General features: G+C 47.6%; 1 protein-coding gene across 1 annotated transcript; it reads left to right on the top strand.

Moving 5' to 3' along the window:
* Nucleotides 1-2,366: 2,366 nt before the first annotated feature.
* On the top strand, nt 2,367-18,631 carry HDGF (heparin binding growth factor). Its single transcript, XM_027871176.1, has 6 exons — nt 2,367-2,835; nt 12,845-12,921; nt 13,143-13,281; nt 15,237-15,422; nt 16,397-16,647; nt 17,159-18,631. Exons 1-6 carry the CDS (start codon nt 2,749-2,751, stop codon nt 17,163-17,165), a joined length of 747 nt encoding a protein of 248 aa, XP_027726977.1. The 5' UTR covers nt 2,367-2,748; the 3' UTR covers nt 17,166-18,631.
* The last annotated feature ends 1,820 nt before the right edge of the window (nt 18,632-20,451 follow it).

Here is a 20,451-nt window from a genome sequence, read left to right on the forward strand (position 1 = left end):
AAAGGACTTTGTGAACCATCTAGTCCAACCATACATCCCTAGCATCAGCAAGCATTTTATTAGTCTGTGTTTGAAGACCTTCAAGGAGGGAGAACCCATGACCTCCTGAGGCAACCTAGTCCACTTTTGGAGTAGCTTTAATTGTTAGGAAGCTTTTCCTGACATCAAGCCTAAATCTGGCTCTTTGTAGTTTCTATCCTTGTTCCTGGTTGTGCCTTCTAGAGCCAAACAGAATAAATCTAATCACTTCCTCATATGACAGCCCTTGGCTAATTGATAAGAACTCTCCATCTCTCTTCCTTCCCCCTTTCTTACTCCTTACCTCTTCCTCCATCACTCTTCCTCTCCCTTCTTCCCCTCCCTCCTTTCATTATCTCTTCCCCTTCTCTTCTCCAGGCTAAACACCCCCACTTGCTTTACCTGATTCCCATATGATGTAGAGTCAAGGCCATTCATCAACCTGGTTGCCCATCTCTGTACCCTTGTTATAGATGTCAAAAGTTTAAAAGTACCATGTAAATATTTTTTCATTTTGTCCAAAGCTTATAAAGCAAACTCTGAAAACCTGGCTCATGAAGCAAGCCCTTTCGTTTTCTAGAGGCAACAGCTAGGCCTTGCTAAGCCCTGGATTCCTACCCCACCCTGGATTTCCAGTCAAGCTTAGGAAACTTGTGAAGAATTACAAGTTAGCCTGGAAGGGATCTCAAAGATTATCTAGTCCAACCTCTTTATTTCAGAGATGAGGAAACTGAGGCCCAAAGATGAAATAGACTTAACCAAGGCTACATAGGGAGCAAATGGAAAAGCCAGAATCTGAAGGTCTCCCAGGACCGTTTCCAGTGCTGTCTCTGCTATTCTACCCTTATCCCCCTTGAGTGCAAAGAGCACCTTAATATAACCAAAACCCATTTTTCTGTTCATTCAGTAAGACATTGTAGGTGCCTATAAGGAGCAGAACATTTGTATAAAACACTTAGCACAATAGCTGGCCTGTAGTAAATACCACATAAATACTTATTCTCTTTTCTTTTTCACTGCAGGGGGAAGATAAAAAGTTTAGATAAGGCATGGTCCCTTCCCTCAAGGATCTTACAATAAGGTAGGGGAAATTGAAAACTATTTCTAGGTTCAAATCCTACCTTTGGGTGACCATGGGCAAAACCCTCTTTGCACCTAAAGCAACTCAAACTATAAATTATAGAATCTGAGTTGATAGTTATCAGCTCTTTTCTTGTGAGATAGGTGATGCCAGGATTACTACTCCCATTTTGCATATTAGGAAATGAAGGCCCAGAAAAATAAAGTGACTTTCTCCATATTATCCAGATAATTCAGGGTGTTGTTGTTCCATCATATCTGACTCCTTGTGACCCCATTTGGGGTTTACTTTGCAAAGACACCAGAGTGGTTTGCCGTTTCCTTCTCCAGCTCATTTTACAGATGAGGAAACTGAAGCAAACAGGGTTTAGTGACTTGCTTGGGGTCACATAACTAGTAAGTGTCTGAGGCTAGATTTGAATTCAGGAAGATGGGTCTTCCTGATTCCAGACCTGGCACTCTATCCACTTCACCACCTAGCTTCCCTAATTCAGGGTAGGACCTAGAATTTGAACTGAAATCTTCCAGAATCTGAGTTAAAACCACCAAAAGAAATGGTCATCTAGATACTCGGTAGGAAGAGAGAACCTGCTTCCCAGGAGATAAGACCATTCCATTTTAGGATGGTCTTCAGAGAGGTCTCTAGACTCAAGATCCAGTACTCTTTCCCTTGTTCCACCTCTCCATGGTCTATTGATGCGCATAATAACCTTACTAGACTATAAGTTCCTCAAAGGCAGCCATAGTCTTCTACTCTTGTGTCCCTCCTCTCAACAACAAGGTTGCAGAGTGCTGGGCATGAAGCAGACTCTGAGTAAACATCTGCTGACATGAAACAAACAAGGCAGGAACTTAAAAGCAAGAGCATTTGGAAACTTGTTGTCGGCACAAATAGTGTTGAGATGCTTTTCTGCCCTTGATCTCTGTAACCACAATGCAATCCAGGTCGGGGAGCCAACGAAGCAGGCCCTTTGAGCCTTGGATTCCCCCCCCAGCTATCCAGCAGAGCATCTGTCCACCTTCCCTTTGCCACCCAGCTAAGCTGCTGCACACAAAGCCCAATCGCTGCACTCGGCACTTCACTCCTCCTGCCTGGCCCCCCGGGGTCCCCAGAAGCCTGGGGTTGGGAAGGCGGGCAGGGACAGGCGCTAGGCATCGAGTGGCCGGTCGCATCGAACGGGAGCTGGAGGCCGAGGGCAGGAGAGGAAGGGAGAAGTGGAAAAGGGAGGGAGGAGGGGGGAGGAGGTAAGAGGAGGGAGGAGGAGGAGGCGGAGTAGGGACTGGAGGGAGTGGGGGGAAGAGGCCTCGCTCCGAGGAGGGAGCAATTGAATTTCAAACACAAACAACTGCATGAGCGCTCACCCACCTCCTGGGAGCTAAGGACCCCCAATCGGCGGCCCGCACCCCTCTGCTGGAGGCGGAGAAGGGAGGAGAAGGCGCGGAGAGCTGAGCCTCGGGAGCCGGGGCCGGGGGGGGGGGGGGGCGCCTATTTCAAGGCAGGGGGGATTGCACGAGGAAGAGGAGGGGGCCCGAGCGGCGCCTCCCCCTGTCCCCCCTTCGCGGTAGCGGAGTCAAACTTCAGCTCTCTCCTTCCCCGGGCCCCCCTCCCGCTCCAGAATTGAGTTTGGGGGAGCCACCGGAACCCCCAAGATGTCCCGCTCCAACAGGCAGAAGGAATACAAATGCGGAGACCTTGTGTTCGCCAAAATGAAGGGATACCCTCACTGGCCGGCCCGGGTAAGGAAGGAAAGGGATGTGCGGAGCTTCTGGGGCCGGGGCCGGGGCCGGGCCGGGCCGAGCTGAGCTGGGAGAGCTGATGGGTCCCGGAGGGGAGTGCGTGGTGGTGGGGGGGGGGGCGGGGAGGGAGGGATAGGCCACGCTTATGCCCCAGCCGCCCGGGTTGCATAACGCGGGCACTAGGCACATTGCACCCGGAGGGGGTGGGGGCAGGGGACTCCTGGGTCCCCGATTTTGCCCCCTCCCCGCCCCCATCACAGCCGGGTTCTCGGTCTCTCCACCTCCGTGTTATATAATGGTCCGGGGAGCTCGTGGGTCGGGGCAGCCAGGCCTCTCTACCCAGGGACCGGGTAGGACTTGGCGGAGGAGAGAGGGGAGGGGAAAGGAAGGGGCGAGCACCTGGATCGGAAAGGGTGAGGGACCGATTCAAAGTATATGTATGTAAGGGAGGGGGACGACGTGCAGGTCAGTTTTATTCCCTCTCCCCAGTGGCCAATGTCCCCCTCCCCAGGCCCCATCCTGGTCAGTTTCTCCCTTGGGGCAGTCTCGCCAGCTTGTCTGCCTCACTTAGGGGGCTGGCTCAGTCCCTCTCCAGAAACTCCTCCCACCCCGAGGATAAGAGATGTAACCTCCCCTATGTCCCTGCTCCCTCTGACACCTCCATTCTGGGGTTCCCCTCCCCAGTTCCCTGTTTCGCTCTTTCTATTTCACTCACAGCACTACCACCACGGTGAAAGGGAGGGAAAAGTGCCTAGGCCAGCGTGTGCGTTTGCGTGTTTGGCAGTGAAAAAAGAGTTTGCTTCTAAATCCTGGAAAACTTTGGGCTTGGGAGTGGGGGCTGTCTACCTGGCTAGGAAGATAACTGGAGAGAAAAGCGCCCCCTCCCCACCAAAAAAAAATCTTTTTAATGAACCAAACCCTAATTTAGGAGCCAGTGGAAGGATCTGGACTGCTCTTGGGACTGGGGGTTCATGGAAAAAGGGAGCTACTTTGTGGTTGAGGAGGGAGGGGGTGGTTGCTCCTCCTTCCCAGGTGTGTGCATCTCCCGCCACAACCGTCCTAGTCTTGGCCATGTGACTGGTCGCCACACTGTCCCCTCCGCCTGCAGTAGGCCCCTGGGGGAAAGGCTGGGTTGCTTTCTCAGTTCTGCCTTGGGCCTTCCCTGCCCTCAGTACCTGTCCAGGTGCGAGGTGGGTAAGGAGGAAGAGAGAAAATCAAACCAATAACTAACTGTTTCTTCAAGTTGTACCCTTAGAACTGAAGTAGAAGTAGGGGGTTGGGAGGAAGAGTAGGAACTCAGATTAAGGAGAGGAGGCGAAAGGTGGTGGATACAGGAAGGAAGAGGAAGGACAGAGTTGAGGAAGTGAGTATCCTCTACTCCTGATTTTTTTTTAAGATTTGTGTTATTAATCACTTAGAGATAGTAAGGGGGGGCTGTAAGGTACCTTAAAATTATAAGGTTTCTTTTAGAATAAATATCAGAATGAGGGACCAAATGAAATTGGGAGGGGAGACTGTGGAGAAGAACCCAATTGGAGAAGGTCCACTTCGGGGACAAATGCCAATTTATTGAAAAAGAGTAAGGGGTGGGAGAGATTTTTCCTCTACTTGTGTCCCTGGGTATTATGTGGCTAAGCCCTAAATCTTAGATATTTGGAACAAGGGGAGTTTTATTGAGTGTTTGTTAAGTCTGGAGGGTGCCATTTGTACCAGTGACTGTACCTGAGGGAGAAAATCTCTTCTTGTGTATAGGGATGTCTGAATGTCCAGAAAGGAATGGGGGGCCGTGTCTGTCAGGGGAATCTACTTTATGTGTTTTGTGTTTGGGGGAGGGCTGCCTTCCTCTGGTATGTATGTGGGGGGAGTTTCTATGTATGTATGTCTGGGGGAGGTCTTCTTTTGTATGGGTCAATTTGGAGAGAGGGAGACTTTCCAATTTCTTGGGTGGGGGGGAGTCTCAATAACAACAACAATAGCTAATTTTTGTTTAAGATTTGTAAAGTATTTTATATGCATGGTCTCAGTTGGTTCTCTTAAGAACCCTTTGAGGTAGGTCCTGTTATTCCCATTTTGCAAATAAGGAAACTGAAGGTGAGAGGTTAAGTGACATGCCCATGGTCACACAGTCTGTAGGTATTATAGGCTGGATTTGAACATAGGTCTCTTGGCTCCAAGTCTAGTGATCATTCCACTCCATCACTTGTTCCATCTTGTAGGGGGTGGGGAAGGTTAAAAATGGCGGGGAGGGGAACTCTATGTGTATCTGGGGAGGGAGAATCTTCTTGTGTATGCATCTGATTGGTAAAAGAATCTACTTGTGTCTACTGAAAGGGAAGGAGTCTGTGTGTTCTGTAGTGGTAGTTGGGTTTCTTCAAGTAGATGTTAAAGAGGGAGTCTTCTTGTGTTTTTGGGTATATGCTGAGGGGAAAATAATGTGTGTATCTGCTGGGGGTGGGGGAGTGTCCTTATGTGTCTGCTGGGAAGGGAGGGACCCTCCCTGAGTGTGTCTGGTAGTGTCCAGGTAGTTTCATGTGTTTGTCTGCTGCTGGGGTGGAGGTGGGGAGTTTCCATGAGTGTGTCTGCTGGAGAGGGGAGCACAGCATCAATCTTGTGTGTATATGTGTGTGGGGGTAGGTTATATCTGTGTCTGCTGGTAAAGTCTCCCTGTGTATATCTACTGGATTGGGGGGGGTGGGGAGGCAGGAATTATTGTCTGCGTCTGTTGGTATGTCTGTGTGTATGTCTGGTGGGAGGAAGTCTACAATATATATCTACTGAGGGGAGCGAGATTATGTGTGTACCTGTTTGGGTGGAGTGCTTCTTATTTGTTTCTGCTTGGGGGAGAATCCTAATTGTGTGTATCCTGGGGAGGGAATCTCCTGTGTATGTGTCCCTGTGTATGTCTGTGTGTCTGTGTCTGGTAGTGGTCTGAGGGAGTCCTCTTATGGGTGCTTCCTAGAAGAGTCTCATGGTGTGTCTGTGTCTATTGGGGGCAGGGGGAGTATCTTTTGAGTGTGTCTAGACAGGGAATCTCCTTGCTGTATGTTCTGGAAAGGGGTATATGTGGGTAGTGTCTCCTTCTGGTTGGTATCTGCTAGGGGTGTGTGTGTGTATACATACTCGAGCTCGAGTCCATTCTGGGAAGGATCTTGTTAATGTATGTCTGCTGGGAGGGGGTGTGTGGAAATCTTGTGTGTGTCTGCTGGGGGGAATCTCTAATGTGTGTGGTATATGCTGGGGGGGGTGTTAATCTCTTTTTGGTGTGGATATCTACTGGGAATGGGGTCTTATATGTGTGTCTGGTGGGAGGCAAGTGTCCTTATAACGTGTGTGTGTGTGTGTGTCTGTCTGTCTGCCTGCCTGCCTGCTGGGAGGGGGAGGGAGTCTATTTCTTGTATAGTAGGGGAGGAATCTTTGCTCCTGTGGGTGTGGGGAGGTGCAGAATCTCTAGGTCCTGAACTTCCTGGCCCTTTTTATAAACTTGAGCCACACCCTCCTTTTGGCCTTTTGGAGGACTATCCACTAGGCCTTTGATCTCCCAAGGAAAGTCCAGGAGGTCTCAACCCCAAGCCATTGCCTCAGAGGCTGAGGATGTGTTCTGAATGCCACACACACACACACACACACACACACATTTTATCACTCTGCCATGCTCTTCTCTATCCTGCCCACCCCTCCATGTGGAGAAAGGAAGATCCAAGGCTCCGGGATCACTGGCACATATGAGCACATGTGTGTGGGTAATGTGCACACTTGGACTTTAACCTACCCTTTTGACCCAGCTGGCATCTTGGTCTTGGTGCCAGAGCTGCAGTGGGTCAGCACAAGCACCAAATGCAGGACTCCCTGCTCCAACTCCTACTGGGGGCAAAGTCCACAGGCTAGGCTGGGGGCACCATGAAGGAAGTGGCCTAGGCTGGAAGAGGTGCCTGCCTAGGTCCCCTTCTGGATTAGAGGGGAGATTGAAAAGGGCTAGAATTCCAAACATCTGTTCCTATTGGTAGACTTTGGGGAGAGGCCAATATTTGGTTTGACATAAGACTGGGTCTTGGAATTAAAGAATGAGGAAACTGGGGTTCAATCTTTCTCTGCCTCTATTCACCTTAGGCCCAGATCTGGTGAGAGGATGGGGAAGGGATGGGCCAAAACCATTACAGGGTTCCATAATCTAGCCCTACCCAGGCCTCAAGCCTGGACCTTCCAGATAGGGTTATGTAGAAGCAGGGAGATCAGGCAGGGCCACTGTCAGCAGATAGGAACCCAGGCTCTCTCTCCTCCCCCATGGGAGCCTGTTTTACTAGTAACCCTTAGTGTCCAGAATCACACCCTTTTTTGACCCTGCTCCCTTTCCACACCCAACTATCCCTCCCTAGTCTTCTGATTCCTTGATAATAAGAATACTGGAGAAGGCCTAGCACATGGTACCTGGAATATAGTAGGTCCTCAACAGATGTTTGTTGAATGAATGAATATGAATACAATAAATCCTGTTATCCTCACCTGTAAAATGACATTTAGACTGGATGATCAGAACACACTAAATCTCACTCTAAGTCCAATGATTCCATCCCAGGTATGTGAGGTGGGAATATCATGGGGAGATGCCTCAAGGAGAGGCATCATGATAAAGTGGGAAGAATACTGGACTTTGGCCTGGGTCCAAATCTGTTTTTAACACTAAATGTGTGACCCTGAGCATGTCAGTTCCCTTCTTCCTGTCTCAGTTTCCTCATCTGTAAAATGGGAAAGCTAATACTTGCACTCCATGCCTCACAAGGTAGTTGAGAGGGAGATTTGTAATCCCGAAAGGATTATAAAAATATGAGTTGTTAGTATTTTAGGTTTATCATAAGACTGGGACCCCAAGGGAAATCAGCTCTGAATGACCAGAGAGACTGGTCATTCTCGTTTCTCTTTCCTCTCCTGAAGCTAGATCACAGAACCAGAGACAGCTTGGAAGGACCTCAAGGATCATCTAATCCAACCCTGTCATTTGACAGATACGGAAACATCCCAAAGAAATAAAGTGACTTGTGCCAGCTCACACAGCAAGTCAGTAGCAAAACTGGGACTAAATCTCCTGATCCCCTTGCCTTTTCCTAGAGGAGTACTTCATTACCCCAGGGACATCATAGAGTCATAGACTTTTAGACTCATAATATAGAAGCTGGACTCAGGACACCTGGGATTGGCTCCTAGGTCTGATACACCATAGCTCTACGATCAGTCTTTTTACTTCTCCATGTCTCAGTTTCCTTATCCATTAGATAAGGCACTGGTGTATAATAGATGGAGGAGAGATTGCCTTGAATCAGGAAAACCTGAAATCAAGGACTGCCTCTAATACATACTGGCTGTGTGACCCTGGACAAGTCAACCTCTCCTTTGTGCAGAAACCATCTTTTGCCTCTTTTTGTATCCCCAGTGCTCAGCACAATGCCTGGCACACCATAGTTGCTTAATAAATGTTGACTGATTGACTGACTTACATTGGTAGAAGGATCTTCCTCATCCAAGAGGGAATTCCCTATTCCAATAAAACCATAGGTCTAATCCCTATCCCTAAAATGGAGATAATATATCATTTACCTCACAGGATAATTGTAGGGAAAGTACTTTGCAAACCTTCAAGCACTGTTGTTGGTGGTGTTATTACTGCTAATAAGAAGAGCTGAAGGTACCTCAGAGATCTAATTGACTCTAACCCCTCATTTGGCTGATGAGAAGTGAGAGGGCAGAGCCAAAGTGCCTCCTTTATTTAAAACACCTTCACTGGGGTTGCCTGGAATCAACTTAGTTATGAGAAAGGGAGTACAATTTTCTCAGTCTGGGGCAAAATATGCTTTGCTTCAGAATATCTTCAGGTGTAGTGGGATAGGACAGGGCTGGGGCCTAGGAGTCCAGATGGTTCCAGATCTTGGGTCTTCTCTTGCCTGAGGAGATCTCCACAGAGATCTTACTAGCTATGTGACCCCAGGAAGGCCACTTAAACCCCTTTGCTTCAGTTTCCCCATGGTAAATTGAACTGGAGAAGGAAATGACAAACCACTCCAGTATCTTTGCCAAGAAAACCCCAAATGGGATCACAAAGTGTCAGACTCGACTGAAATGACTGAAGAACATAAAGATCCCAAGAGAAAGAAATGAATGGTTGTGGGTGAGTGGTTAACTATACTACTTAGAGAAGATTAGCACTGTTTACTAGCTGATAACCATTATCATCATTAACTTCCTGTGGGATCTCCAAGCACTTAGTAGCTGTTCTTCTCTTCACCTTTACACTCACAATCTCCAGCATGGAAACTCAGTGAGTCGGGTGTTTGTGTGTGAAACCTGAATTCTTGGTATGATCACACACCCAGACGTAACATCTTTTCTCTGTCCCCTTCCCAGTTCTCACCCACCCTCCCATACATACATCCATGGTCCCCCTTTATCTTCCCAGGCTCATTCCCCACCTTCTCCTCTAGTTCCAACTGTCTCCTGCCCCAGATTTTCCAGTTCCTGGGTCAAATTGAACCTAGGCTATTGGGTGTGTCAGACTGGCAGTAAGCCAGTGCCTATTTGGGCTCTGTGTCCCTGGCTCAGTTTTGTCCCTCTCTAGGCCCTCTCAGAGATTATCCAGGGGAGATTGTGTAGGCTCAAGGTGGTCTCCAGGCCAGGGAAGAGTTATTTGGAGGTCCTTTCATGCCTAGTCCCCCAAATCATTGAAAATTTCTAAGCACTTGTAAATTCATCTTGGAAGCCTCCCTGAGCCTGGACCTTGGAGCCAAATAAAAATAAGGCAGGCATAAGACTTCATAAAAATCACAGAATGTCACAGTTGGAAGTCTCTAAAAACCATCTAGTATATTGTAATCATTGTATGGATGAAGAAACAGGCCCAGAGAGGGTAGGGAGAGAAAGTGGAAGAACCAAGATTCTCTGAACCCTGTGTCTTATTATACCAACCTTGAATTCAAACAGGACTTGGGAATATCTTAAGTAAGTACCTGATATGGCCAGCTATAAATAGCTCAGTGGCCTCTTACCTCTCCACCAGCACAACTCCAGTATGTGTGTGTTTTGGGGCAGGGGATGTTGGAGGCAGCTAGGAGAATATGGGGGGCAGGAGACAGGGTCCCTTGCTATTTGCTTGGGCTCCACCCTGACCCATTTAGCTCTGACTCATCTACTCTGAGTCACCCCCTGGGGTTGAAGTCAGTGCTTGAGATTCAGGTCCTTTGGGAGGAAGAATATATGTGTGTGCCTGCATGCGCATGTTCAAAAGCATATGTGTGTATTTTAGGGGAGGGAGACCCTGGACCCCAGAGCTCCTGCTCATTGGAAGAGCACCCTTGATTCTGAATGAGAGGAAATATTCTTTTGCAGCATGAAGAACAGAGATCAGACAGCAGAGAGGACTTTTCCCTCTTTTGAGTAGCAAGAAGACTTGTAGGATCCTAGGGATTTAGAGGTAGAAAGGGACCTTAAAGATCGAGTCCAACTTTCATTTTGCAGATGAAGAAATTGAGCACAACAGAGAGGGTAACCAACTTTCTCAAAGTCACACAGTTAGTGGCAGAACCAAACTACAAGATCAGTTCTTTTGGATCCTATGTCTTGTTCTCTTTCCTTTGAATCCCTAGTACTTAGTGCAATGACTGGCGTGTAGTGAGCCTTTAATAAATGTTTATTGACTGCCAGTTGCTTACCCCCAAGGATCTGGGTGAGAGATTGAGATGTCAGTCTCTTGGGAGATCCAGAAATGGGAAAGAGGATTCTCCTCCATCCCAATTCACATACATGAAGAAAGCCCATTCTCTGGGGGGGGCAGGTGAGGAGGACAGAATGGTCCCTTTGGCTATGGTTAGGAAGGCCTTGTGTGCTCCCTTACCCTCTCTTTGGATGGAATTTGGGATTAAGTTTAGTGTCTTGAATCCTTTCTATTTTTAATGTTCATTCTTTGTTTTCCCTCTTCCCCCACCCCCAAGCCTGGGCAACTGGATGCCTGGGTTCTTTGCCATGCTGTGTGGCTTTGGGGAGGGGAGTGGCTGACCCTTTCTAAGCCAGTTTTCCGGTGGGGGTGTGTGCTTCTGCGTGGGCTCCGGTGGAGACTTATGAGGGAGGTGTAAGTTCTTTGAGATCTCTGGAATCTGGTGTAATGGAAGTCTCAGGCCTTTCCTTGGCTCTGACCCATAAACGGCTGGAGTCACATCGTGGGAGTGACAGGCGGCCCAGTGGGTGCCTTCGTTCTTGGGAGATCCTCCATATTCCTCGATTTCTTTCTCTTGGCCTCAATGAGCCCTGCCTTTCTGGCCCCTTGGACCTTAATCTTCACCCCCCACCCCCAGCCCTGGTTTATAGTTCCTGAAGCTCTACCAAGAAGGAAAGGCTGGGACCCGTGGCTTTTACTATTATTATCATTTGTCTCCCTCCTGGGATCTCTAAGCACTGGTGTTTCAGATTCTGCTTCTTGTTGGCCCCTCAGGGAGGTTGGGGAGGCGGGGTGGGAAGGCTGCTGGTAATAGGGCCCAGGTGTCCTGGCAGGGGAACTCTCCCTCCCGCCCCTGGCCAGGTCTGAGGGTTCCAGGCATTGGGCTCCCGTGCTGTTCTCCATATTGGGAACCTTGGTGCTCCAGTCTCCAGGCTGTGGTTTAACGGAAAGGACTCAGGTGTCCGACTCCAGGCCGGAGACTAGGGGAGTGGGGCGAGAGTTTTGTGTAAGTGGCCCAGTGTATCCCCCCCCTCACCCACTTATCCTGAAGGGCCAGTGGGGGAGGGGTGGCCACATTCCTGGTTGCTGAGTGGCCCGGGGGCGGGGCCGGGGCCGGGTTGTCATGGCGACAGGGATTGTGTGTTGGGGAGGGGAGAACCTGCCTTTCCACCCCCCACCCCCACCCTGAGCACACGTGCATGTGGGAAAGACCACGTTCTCGGTTCAGGGCTGGGCTGCTTCTTGGCCCCCGGGGGAGGAGGCAGCTGGGGACCAGGACTTCTGCCCTGGGGAGGAGCTCTGGATGAGACACATGGGGGGGAGGTTGTGGTTTAAGGAAGCTAGGGTGGGGGTGGGGACAAAACTGAGCTCAAATAAAAAAAAGCAAAACACCAAAGAAAACCAAAACCTTTTGCTTTGAGTTTAGATGATTCTATTTTTTTTTTTTGGAGGGGCGCTGTTTGCCTTTCTGAGGGATGTCTCCCATCTCTCGTGAGGTTCTTTGTAGGTTTTTTCCTGCCCTATATTTCTTTCTGCTGCCTTTGTCTGTCTGTCTGTCTGTCTTGTCTGTGTTAATTATATCCTAAGTCAGCTATCAGTCCTGTCTCCCCCACCCTGAATCAACCTCTGGGTCCTCAGCCAACATGGCTACCCAGCCTCTGTCCGGCGGGAAGCCAAGCTGCTCGTGGTGCTGCAGAGGCTGCTGGGAGGTGTAGTTTCCCAGGCTTTGTAGTTTGTTCTTGGTGGCCTAGCCCCAGATCCTGGGAGCCCTGCAGGGCTTCATGTCCCCTCTGCTATGGGGCCTCCAGCTCTTCCCACCCCTCCAGAGCCTTCCCCTTTCTCCTCTCCTGTTTGTCCACATACTAATCGTCTCACACCTTTTAATAACAACCTTCCAGACCTTGGAGGTGAGAGTGGGGAGGGAAATGAGATATTGTTTCCATGGCTATCGTTAAGCTTTGTTCTTTCCAGAGGGACCTGGCACAGATGGTGGTTTCCACTGCCCAAGGAGATGGAAGGGGACCTAATTTGGAAGTTAGGTAGATCTGGGTTTTGGTCTCAGCACCGCCATCATATATTAATTGTGTGATCTCCAGCCTCAGTGTCCCCATTTATAAAATCAGGGGGTTTGTCTAGATGATCTCAATCTAAGGCTCTTCCATGGTCCAAATGATGTGTCTTATAATTCCCTCAGAAGTGACCTCCTATCCCTCAAGCAGATGTCCCTGAGACTTAGATGAGAGGCTGAGCCATCAGGTTCATGTTCCCTTCTCCTGTTCCCCCCACCCCACCCCACCCCCCACTCCTACCTAGATTGATGAAATGCCTGAAGCTGCAGTGAAGTCAACAGCCAACAAGTACCAAGTTTTTTTTTTCGGGACCCATGAGACGTGAGTGTGGTTTGGGGGGGAAGGGAAAAGAGGGGGAGTTGAGAGGGAAGGAGGGACTGGAGAGATGGAAAGATAGAGGGTTGTAGGATGGTTAAAGAGGACAGCAGGATGAGCGGGTAGGGAGAAAGTGTGAAGAGAGAAAGGTGGAGAGGGGGGTTCTGCTTTCCTTTCTGCATAGAATCAGCCCAACAGAATGACCTTGCATTTCCTTCATCTCTCAGAGCATTCTTGGGTCCCAAAGACCTCTTCCCATATGAGGAATCCAAGGAGAAGTTTGGCAAACCCAACAAGAGGAAAGGTTTCAGTGAGGGTCTGTGGGAGATAGAAAACAATCCTACTGTGAAGGCCTCTGGTTACCAGGTAAGCCCCACTCCCACATACCCAGGAACCTCCAAGGAGAGGAAATAGTCACTTTTCTCAAGTTGCTGCTATTAAAAAAAAAACCCTACTGATACACACTTGAGGGATAAACTTGAGGATTTCTGGCAGTGGTATTGGTGGGGGAGTGTTAGCAGAAGAGTTTAGAAGAAGGGGATAACAAGAAAGAACATGGCATTGAAACAGTTTATTTAGAAGCTCAGATGAGGGAAGGTGAAGTACCCAGGCAGGACTGGGGCTTCATCCACTGGAGTATGGAGTCAGAACTCTGAGGAGTCTAGAAATCTGAGGCCCAAGGAAAGGAAGAACAGGAAGTGGGGAGAGAAGGAAGCTGGGGAGTTGGGATTGTGCAGAGGGACTTTTCTGTCTTGGTGAGGAAGGGTGTTAGGGTGGGAGTGAAGCAGAATTTATATTCAACTCTTCCTGCTTCCTCCCTTTTATATCCAGGCAGTTACCAAGTCTGAAATCACAATAAAATATGTCTGGCATCTGGTCATTCCTGCCTATCCCTGCTGCTACCCCAGGCCTTCATAATCATCCATCTTAAGTGACAGTATTAGCCTCCTAACAGACCTTCCTCCACTCTTCCCTCCAATACAACCTTCTTAATACCGAAAATATTTTGTTTTTTTTTTTTAATTCATACATCTAATCTTGTTATTCTTATTCACAAACTTTCATTGGTCCCCTCTTGCCAGAAGACTAAAGTTCAAAGTCTGACCTGGCATTTGAGACCATCTGCTATCTCTATATAATCAATAAACATTTTTAAAGCATCTACTATATGCCATCCAGTAGAAGCACTGGGTATACAAGGAAAGGCAAAAGACAGTCCCTGCCCTCAAGGAGCTCACAATCTAATGGGAGAAAACAATTCATGATAAGATAGCTGCCCCGGGTCACCTCCTAACATGGACAATTCTGGAGGAATTCTCCACTGTCCATCCTCCACCCTCTCCAGACAGAGGGAGGCAGGTGTTAAGGGGAAGGGGGAATACCTTTCTCCTTCATCTCATACTCTTTTCTCGTATCACTTCTATACTGTTGTCAGTATAGAAGGACTGTTCCCTTTCCTGTGGACACACAGAGCTTTCCTGCTTTTATTTATCCTATTCCTAAACCTGGAATGTCTCACCCCCTACCTTCTAAAAGCCTACTTCCTTCTTTAAAGCCCAGCTTAAAAACTATCTCTTCTCAAGAAGTTTCGCCTAGTTGCTCTCTAGGTCTCAACAACCTTTTCTCTCATACTTCACTGAGCACTTTTTTGGTGGCATTTATCTGATGCATTTATCATGTAACATTCTGTGTTACAGACCCTAGTCCTTGGGGCTTACCACCTACTAGAATGTGAGTTCTAGAGCCCAGGGATCTTATCTAAACTTTGTGTCTCAGTGCTCTAATCACAGTAGACATTAATGAAGATAAACTCACATCAACATGCATTAATTAAGCACCTATTTATGATGGAATCTTAAGTCCCTTCCCATAATAGGCTTACATTCTACTGAGGGGGTCTACCTGATATAACACGTAGAGTTATAAGTAGTAAATTAAAGGTAACAATGTTGAAATTAATGGAGATTTTGGAAGTGAATCCAATTAGTCTGTCTAAGATAAAAATAGAGATTTGAAGAAATAACTCTCATCAAAGAGACTTCCTGGGAAGTATCCTTTGGATGGAGGGGAAAGGAAAGTTTGTCATAGAGAGAGAGGGACATGCAAATTTACGTGTATCTCCCTCCCCATCAAACCATCTTGACCAATGGTTTTTTTTTGGGGGGGAGGGCTTAGAACAAAGATCCCCTTTTTAAACAAGGACAGGTGGAGGAGGAGGAGTTGCTCATGGGAAAAAGAAGCAGTTGACTAGGGAAGGAGGCATAAATAAGGGATCCTAAACCACTTCCTGGGACCTACCTCTTGTTGCTTCCCCCCACCAGCCATCCCAGAAAAAAGGGTGTCCGGAAGATGCCGAGCCGGATCGAGAGGTGTCAGAGGGGGATGGGGAGAAGAAGGGGAACACAGATGGCAGCAGTGATGAGGAGGGAAAGCTGGTGATTGATGAACCTTCAAAGGAAAAGAATGAGAAGGGAGCACTGAAGAGGCGAGCAGGGGACTCACTGGAGGTAACACTGTCCTTACTACCAGCTCCCTGGCATGGGGAATACTCCATCTTTTCCCAAAGTTGCAAAGCTCAGTATGAGGAGAAACTTCCAAACAATTAGTTCTATTCTAAAGGATAGTGGGTTTCCGTTCATGGGGGTTTTTCAGATGAAAACTTGCTCTCCACTTATCGAGGACTCTAGAGAAGATTCTTGCTCAGGCATAGGTTAAGTTATTTTATGTTATATTATGATATATGTTATGTTATAGCTAGCACTGATGTGGCACTTTGAGTTTTGCAGATTGATATAAACCTCAGATAAATGTGTGCAAGTATATATGTATACACATGTATGTGTATAAAATATATGTGTGTGTATAAAATTTGATCCTCACAACAACCTTGTGAGGTAGATGCAATTTTTATCCCCATTTTTTAGATGAGGAAACTGAGTCTGAGAGAGGTTAAATTACAATTACACCATGCTGCCTCTTGGGGTTCTTCCACCTCTGAGATTCTGGGAAGTTGGGTAATAGACCTGAATTGAGAGGCAGAATAAGTAGGAGAAGGGAGTTGAAGGGAAGAAACCTGTGTGGAAACTCAGAAAGCCCTGAGCTTGGAGTCAGGAGACTTGGATCCCAGCTCTCCAAGCTCCTAGCTGTATGATCTTGGGCAAAGTCAACATCTCAGAGCCTCAGTTTCTTCATCTATAAAATGATAATAATTTACCTCTCGGTGTTGCGGTGAAGATTAAATGAAATAATATATCTGTAAGTGCTCTGTAAGATATAAAGCTTTGCAGAAGTATATTATTACTAAAAATCATTATAACTAAGAACAAGAGGTGAGATGGCAGTGGTCATGAAGGAAGTCAGTCTGGGGCCAAACTGAGGGGGAAGGAGGCGCATGTAGAGATCCCTTTAACCTGATCTTTGCATCTATGTGTCACTCCCTTCCTTTCCAACTCTCCCCCCTGCCCTCCCCGATCGAATTTAGGATTCCCCCAAACGACTTAAGGAAACCCAGGACCCTGAGGGGGAGGGGGATGAGAAAGAAGAGCTGGCCCTAGAGGGAGAAAGAGCCCTCCCCACCGAGGGGGAGAAGAACAGTGCCCCCTCGGAGCCAGGCCCCGGCCGGGGTTTGATTGAAGAGGAAGAGGAGGAGGAGGAAGAAGAAGAGGAGGAAGAAGAAGAAGAGGCTGCCAAGGAGGAAGGCCCTACCCAGGGTGTCAGAGATCACAAGGAGAGGTAAATGAATGAGGAATAAGAAAAGACCCACCCTCCTGTAAGAGCCCTCTTAGGATCCTTCCCAGATGTTCATTTGCACACTGACTCTTCAAACTGAGAACAGGGACTGTTTTATTTAAGAGGTGGGACTTAGCACCATGTTAATTGGGATGGGGCTTTTGGAATTACTCAACGAATATTTATGGTACAATTATTATTCACCAGGTACTGTCCTGGCATGGGAGAGAGGAAAGGATAAAGGACAGTCTACAGGAAAGACTTTCCAAGGCCTGGGATAGTATACATTAGGATGTAAGGATTTGGAGGAGAGGGGGGAATCGTCTCTACCCTTAGACCAGGAAGGAATTTCCTGTGGTCTGTCTCCTGATGTCTGCATGAATGTGGGGGTGGGGAGGGGGACGTATCCTGTTCTGGAAGCAGCTTGTATAGAGTATGAGGGAAGGAGTCTCCAGTGAGCTGGAAGGAGAGAAGGGACCCAAAGTAACTCTTCTCTCCTGCTTGTCTCCTGCAGCCTGTAGCCGACAATGTTTCCAGAGGAGCCCCCACCCTGTTCCTGCTGCTGTCTGGGTGCTATCGGGGAAACTGGTCATTGCCTGCAAACTGGGAACCCCCCTTCTCCTGCCCCCTGTCCCTGATACCCTGACATCGGCAGCTCTCTCTTTCTCTCTCTTTGAGCACCCCCTCCCCACTCTCCCTTGGGCCCAGCCCAAACTGGGTAAGGAAGGAAGGGATCAGGGCCTGGCACCACTGTCTCTCACCACTCTCTCTGACCCTCTTCAACTTGGCAGTGGAATGCCTCTCCCCTCTCCCGAGTCTCAACCCCTTTCACACTGTCCTCATTACCCCCATTATCTGGTTTTTGGGAGGACCCAGTTTTGGGCAGGGTGCTAGCTTCTGAGGGCTGTTATTTCAGTGGGGAGTTGACAGGGGCTTTCCTGGACTGGCTAACTTCCTGACCTTTCCCTCAGTCCTTCCCCACCTCCACCCCCATCCCTGGAAATACCGGTGAGTTAGGATGTGGGTTTTGGAATGGAAAGGATGGTAGGTGGGCTATAGGAAGGGAGCTGCCCAAAGTCTGGGAGGAGGGTGCAGCATTACATGAGAAAAGGGGCTGTCTCTTGAGAGAATAATCTCTGCCCTCCACCCCTGATCTATCATCCCCATGCCCTGGGATGATTTGCTGATTCAGGGAAAGTCTGACAACTGAAGTGGGGTTAGGTAGGGGAATAAATGCTTGGTGATTGGCCCCATTCCTGCCTCTGGTACTCTAGAGCTTTCTGGAGTGACAGTTGTTCCAGTCATTGTTTCTAGGGTTATTACCTTGGGGCACTGAGGGTCTAAGTTCATGGAGAAGGTGGCCCGGGGAGGGTGTGACTATTTAAAAGACCATCTCCAGTGAGAGGTGAGAGATTGCTCTTCATACTGCTATCTGTCTATTCCTGCCTTTGGCATCATAAGTCTCCCTCCCAGGGTCCAACACCTGGGAAGAAGTTGCCCTAGTGAGATGAGGTGGGGAAGCCGGGCATTAGATCCCTGTCCTTTACTCCTTCTAATCCCCATCCCCTGGTGCTTCAGGCCCTCCCTACAGAAATATTTATCACCAAGGCAAAGAAAAAGTGAAGTGGCATTTTTTAGGAAACATTTTTAATAAAAAAAAATTACAAAAAAATTTTAAAAGATTCCCTAATCTTCCATGCCCCTCTTCCCCCCTCTACCCCCTACCCCTATCTGCCCCCTTCCTCTTCTCCATCCTCTTGACTTTCCTGACCCTTACTTCCCTTATCTCCATTCTATCCTCCACCCCCTACTGCTGCACCTGGATTTTCTGATTTGCTGGAAATGTAGTTGTCTTATTTGGGGTTTAATGACTTTCTTTTTTGTAGCTGGGCTTTGGTTTTTTTCTTGTGTCTCTCTTGTGTTTTTTTCTCTTCCCTGGTGTCTCCCCACCTACTGCCAAGAAATAAACCCATTCCTCTTGCTACTATCACCAGATTCAATTTGTAACCTACAGAAAGAACAAAAAGAGGGAAAAAAAGTGCCCTACCCTTTCCCAATAATCTCAATCTCTCTCTCCCCCTCTCTCAATCTCTCTCTCTCTCTCTCTTTCTTTCTTTCTTTTACATCTGCTCCCTTCCCCAACAACCTTCTCCTTCCCTCTCCCTGGGCTCTGATGAAAAGTTGCCGACTGTAGCTTTGGAAGTTTAGCTCTAAGAACCGGTAGACAATTTCAGTTCTAGGACAATAAACCTGTTGATTATTATTTGGGGCCCTGGCTGGTTCTGTTTTTTTGGTGGGGGGCATGGGGAGAAGACTGGGTGTGGGTTCTCCCCCTCCCCTTCGATGCCCCCTGGCCCAAACTATTTGGAATTAGGACCACATATATAACAGCTTGGTTGGAGCTTAGACAGGGCCATCTTACAGAATTTGAATACTGGGTGCAGTTTAGTAAGTGTGGACTTTACTGCCCTAAACTTAAAAAAAATAACAAGCCTTATGCCCTTTCATAATAACAGTGAGCATTTATATAACATTTTAAGGTTTGCGAATTGCTTTATATATGTTATCTCATTAATCCTCACAACAGTCCTGTGAAGGAGGTGCTATTGTTATCCCCATTTTATAGATAAGGAAACCAAAACCAGGTAAGTTAAGCAAGTTGCTCAGGATCACACAGCTAGTAAGTGTTCAAATTCCAGTCTTACTGACTTTAAGACTAGCCCTCTATTCATTCTACCACTTAGCTGCCTTTTTATTCAGATGACATAAAGCTTCTCTATTAACGTTGTCCTCAGATGCCTCAGCATGACATGGATAAGACCCTGACGTCTCAAAGGCTCTGCCAATGAAGGACAAATTCCTCCAAGTCCCACTGGGCTGGCATGACTTTGAGCATGGCAATGGGACTCTGCAGAAGCATACCACGTCAGAACTAGAAGGATGGTATATAGCCAACCCTTTCATTCTGCAGTGGAAGAAATGGAAGCGTAGAGGAAGAAAAGTGCTTTGTCTAAGGTCACAGGGAGTTAGTGGTAGAGAAAGGACATATACCTACCTCCCAATTCATGTATTTTTACTGTCTGCCCTGCTGTCTCTCTGTCTTCCAAGAACCAACCTGTCTAGGGAGAGAGAGTCTCATCCCCAGAGCACTGGCCATCAGGAGATGAGACTTTTTTGGTCACAGTGACGTGTGAGACTGCTAAAGTCTGAAAGAGTTTTTATTTGCATCCTAATATCACCTATATTAGGACAGCTAGCTGGCCCAATGAATAAAGTGCAGGATAGAGTTAGGAAGAGGAGTTCAAATCCTGTCTCAGACACTAGCTGTGTGACCCATGAGCAAGTCACTTAACTGCTGTCTGCCTCAGTTTCCTCTTTTGTAGAATGGGGATAATAACAGCACCTTTGTCTCAGGGTTTTTGTGAGAACCAACTCAGATAACATCTTAGGTTTAGATAATTTAGATAAAATTAGATAACGATTTAGATAATATATATTAGCCATATAAAGCATTACATAAATGATCACTATTAATGTTATTAAACTCATTTTCAAAGTATCAAAACATTAGGCTACAATGAACACCAAAGGGGACTTGAATGAGGAAGAACAAGAGTACAGTCTGTAGGTGGAGGGGTGGGTGTGTATAAGAGGGTATGTGGGGAGGACTCATGGAATCATAAGAGTTGGAATGGTCCTCAGAAGTCATTTAGCAGACCTACTGTAACTGAAACAGAAATCCTCTCTATAACAACAAGGGCTCCTTCTAGCATATACTTGTATACCTGAAGACTTCTGGTCTCACTG

The sequence above is a fragment of the Vombatus ursinus genome, unplaced genomic scaffold (assembly GCF_900497805.2).
Source record: "Vombatus ursinus unplaced genomic scaffold, bare-nosed wombat genome assembly UNPS02014798.1, whole genome shotgun sequence".
Taxonomy (NCBI): domain Eukaryota; kingdom Metazoa; phylum Chordata; class Mammalia; order Diprotodontia; family Vombatidae; genus Vombatus; species Vombatus ursinus.

Coding starts and splice junctions, on each gene's coding strand:
- HDGF (XM_027871176.1), top strand. CDS start 2,749: ATGTCCCGCTCCAACAGGCAGAAGGAATACAAATGCGGAGACCTTGTG. Junction 2,836..12,844: donor ACCCTCACTGGCCGGCCCGG/GTAAGGAAGGAA, acceptor ACTCCTACCTAG/ATTGATGAAATGCCTGAAGC. Junction 12,922..13,142: donor TTTTTCGGGACCCATGAGAC/GTGAGTGTGGTT, acceptor TTCATCTCTCAG/AGCATTCTTGGGTCCCAAAG.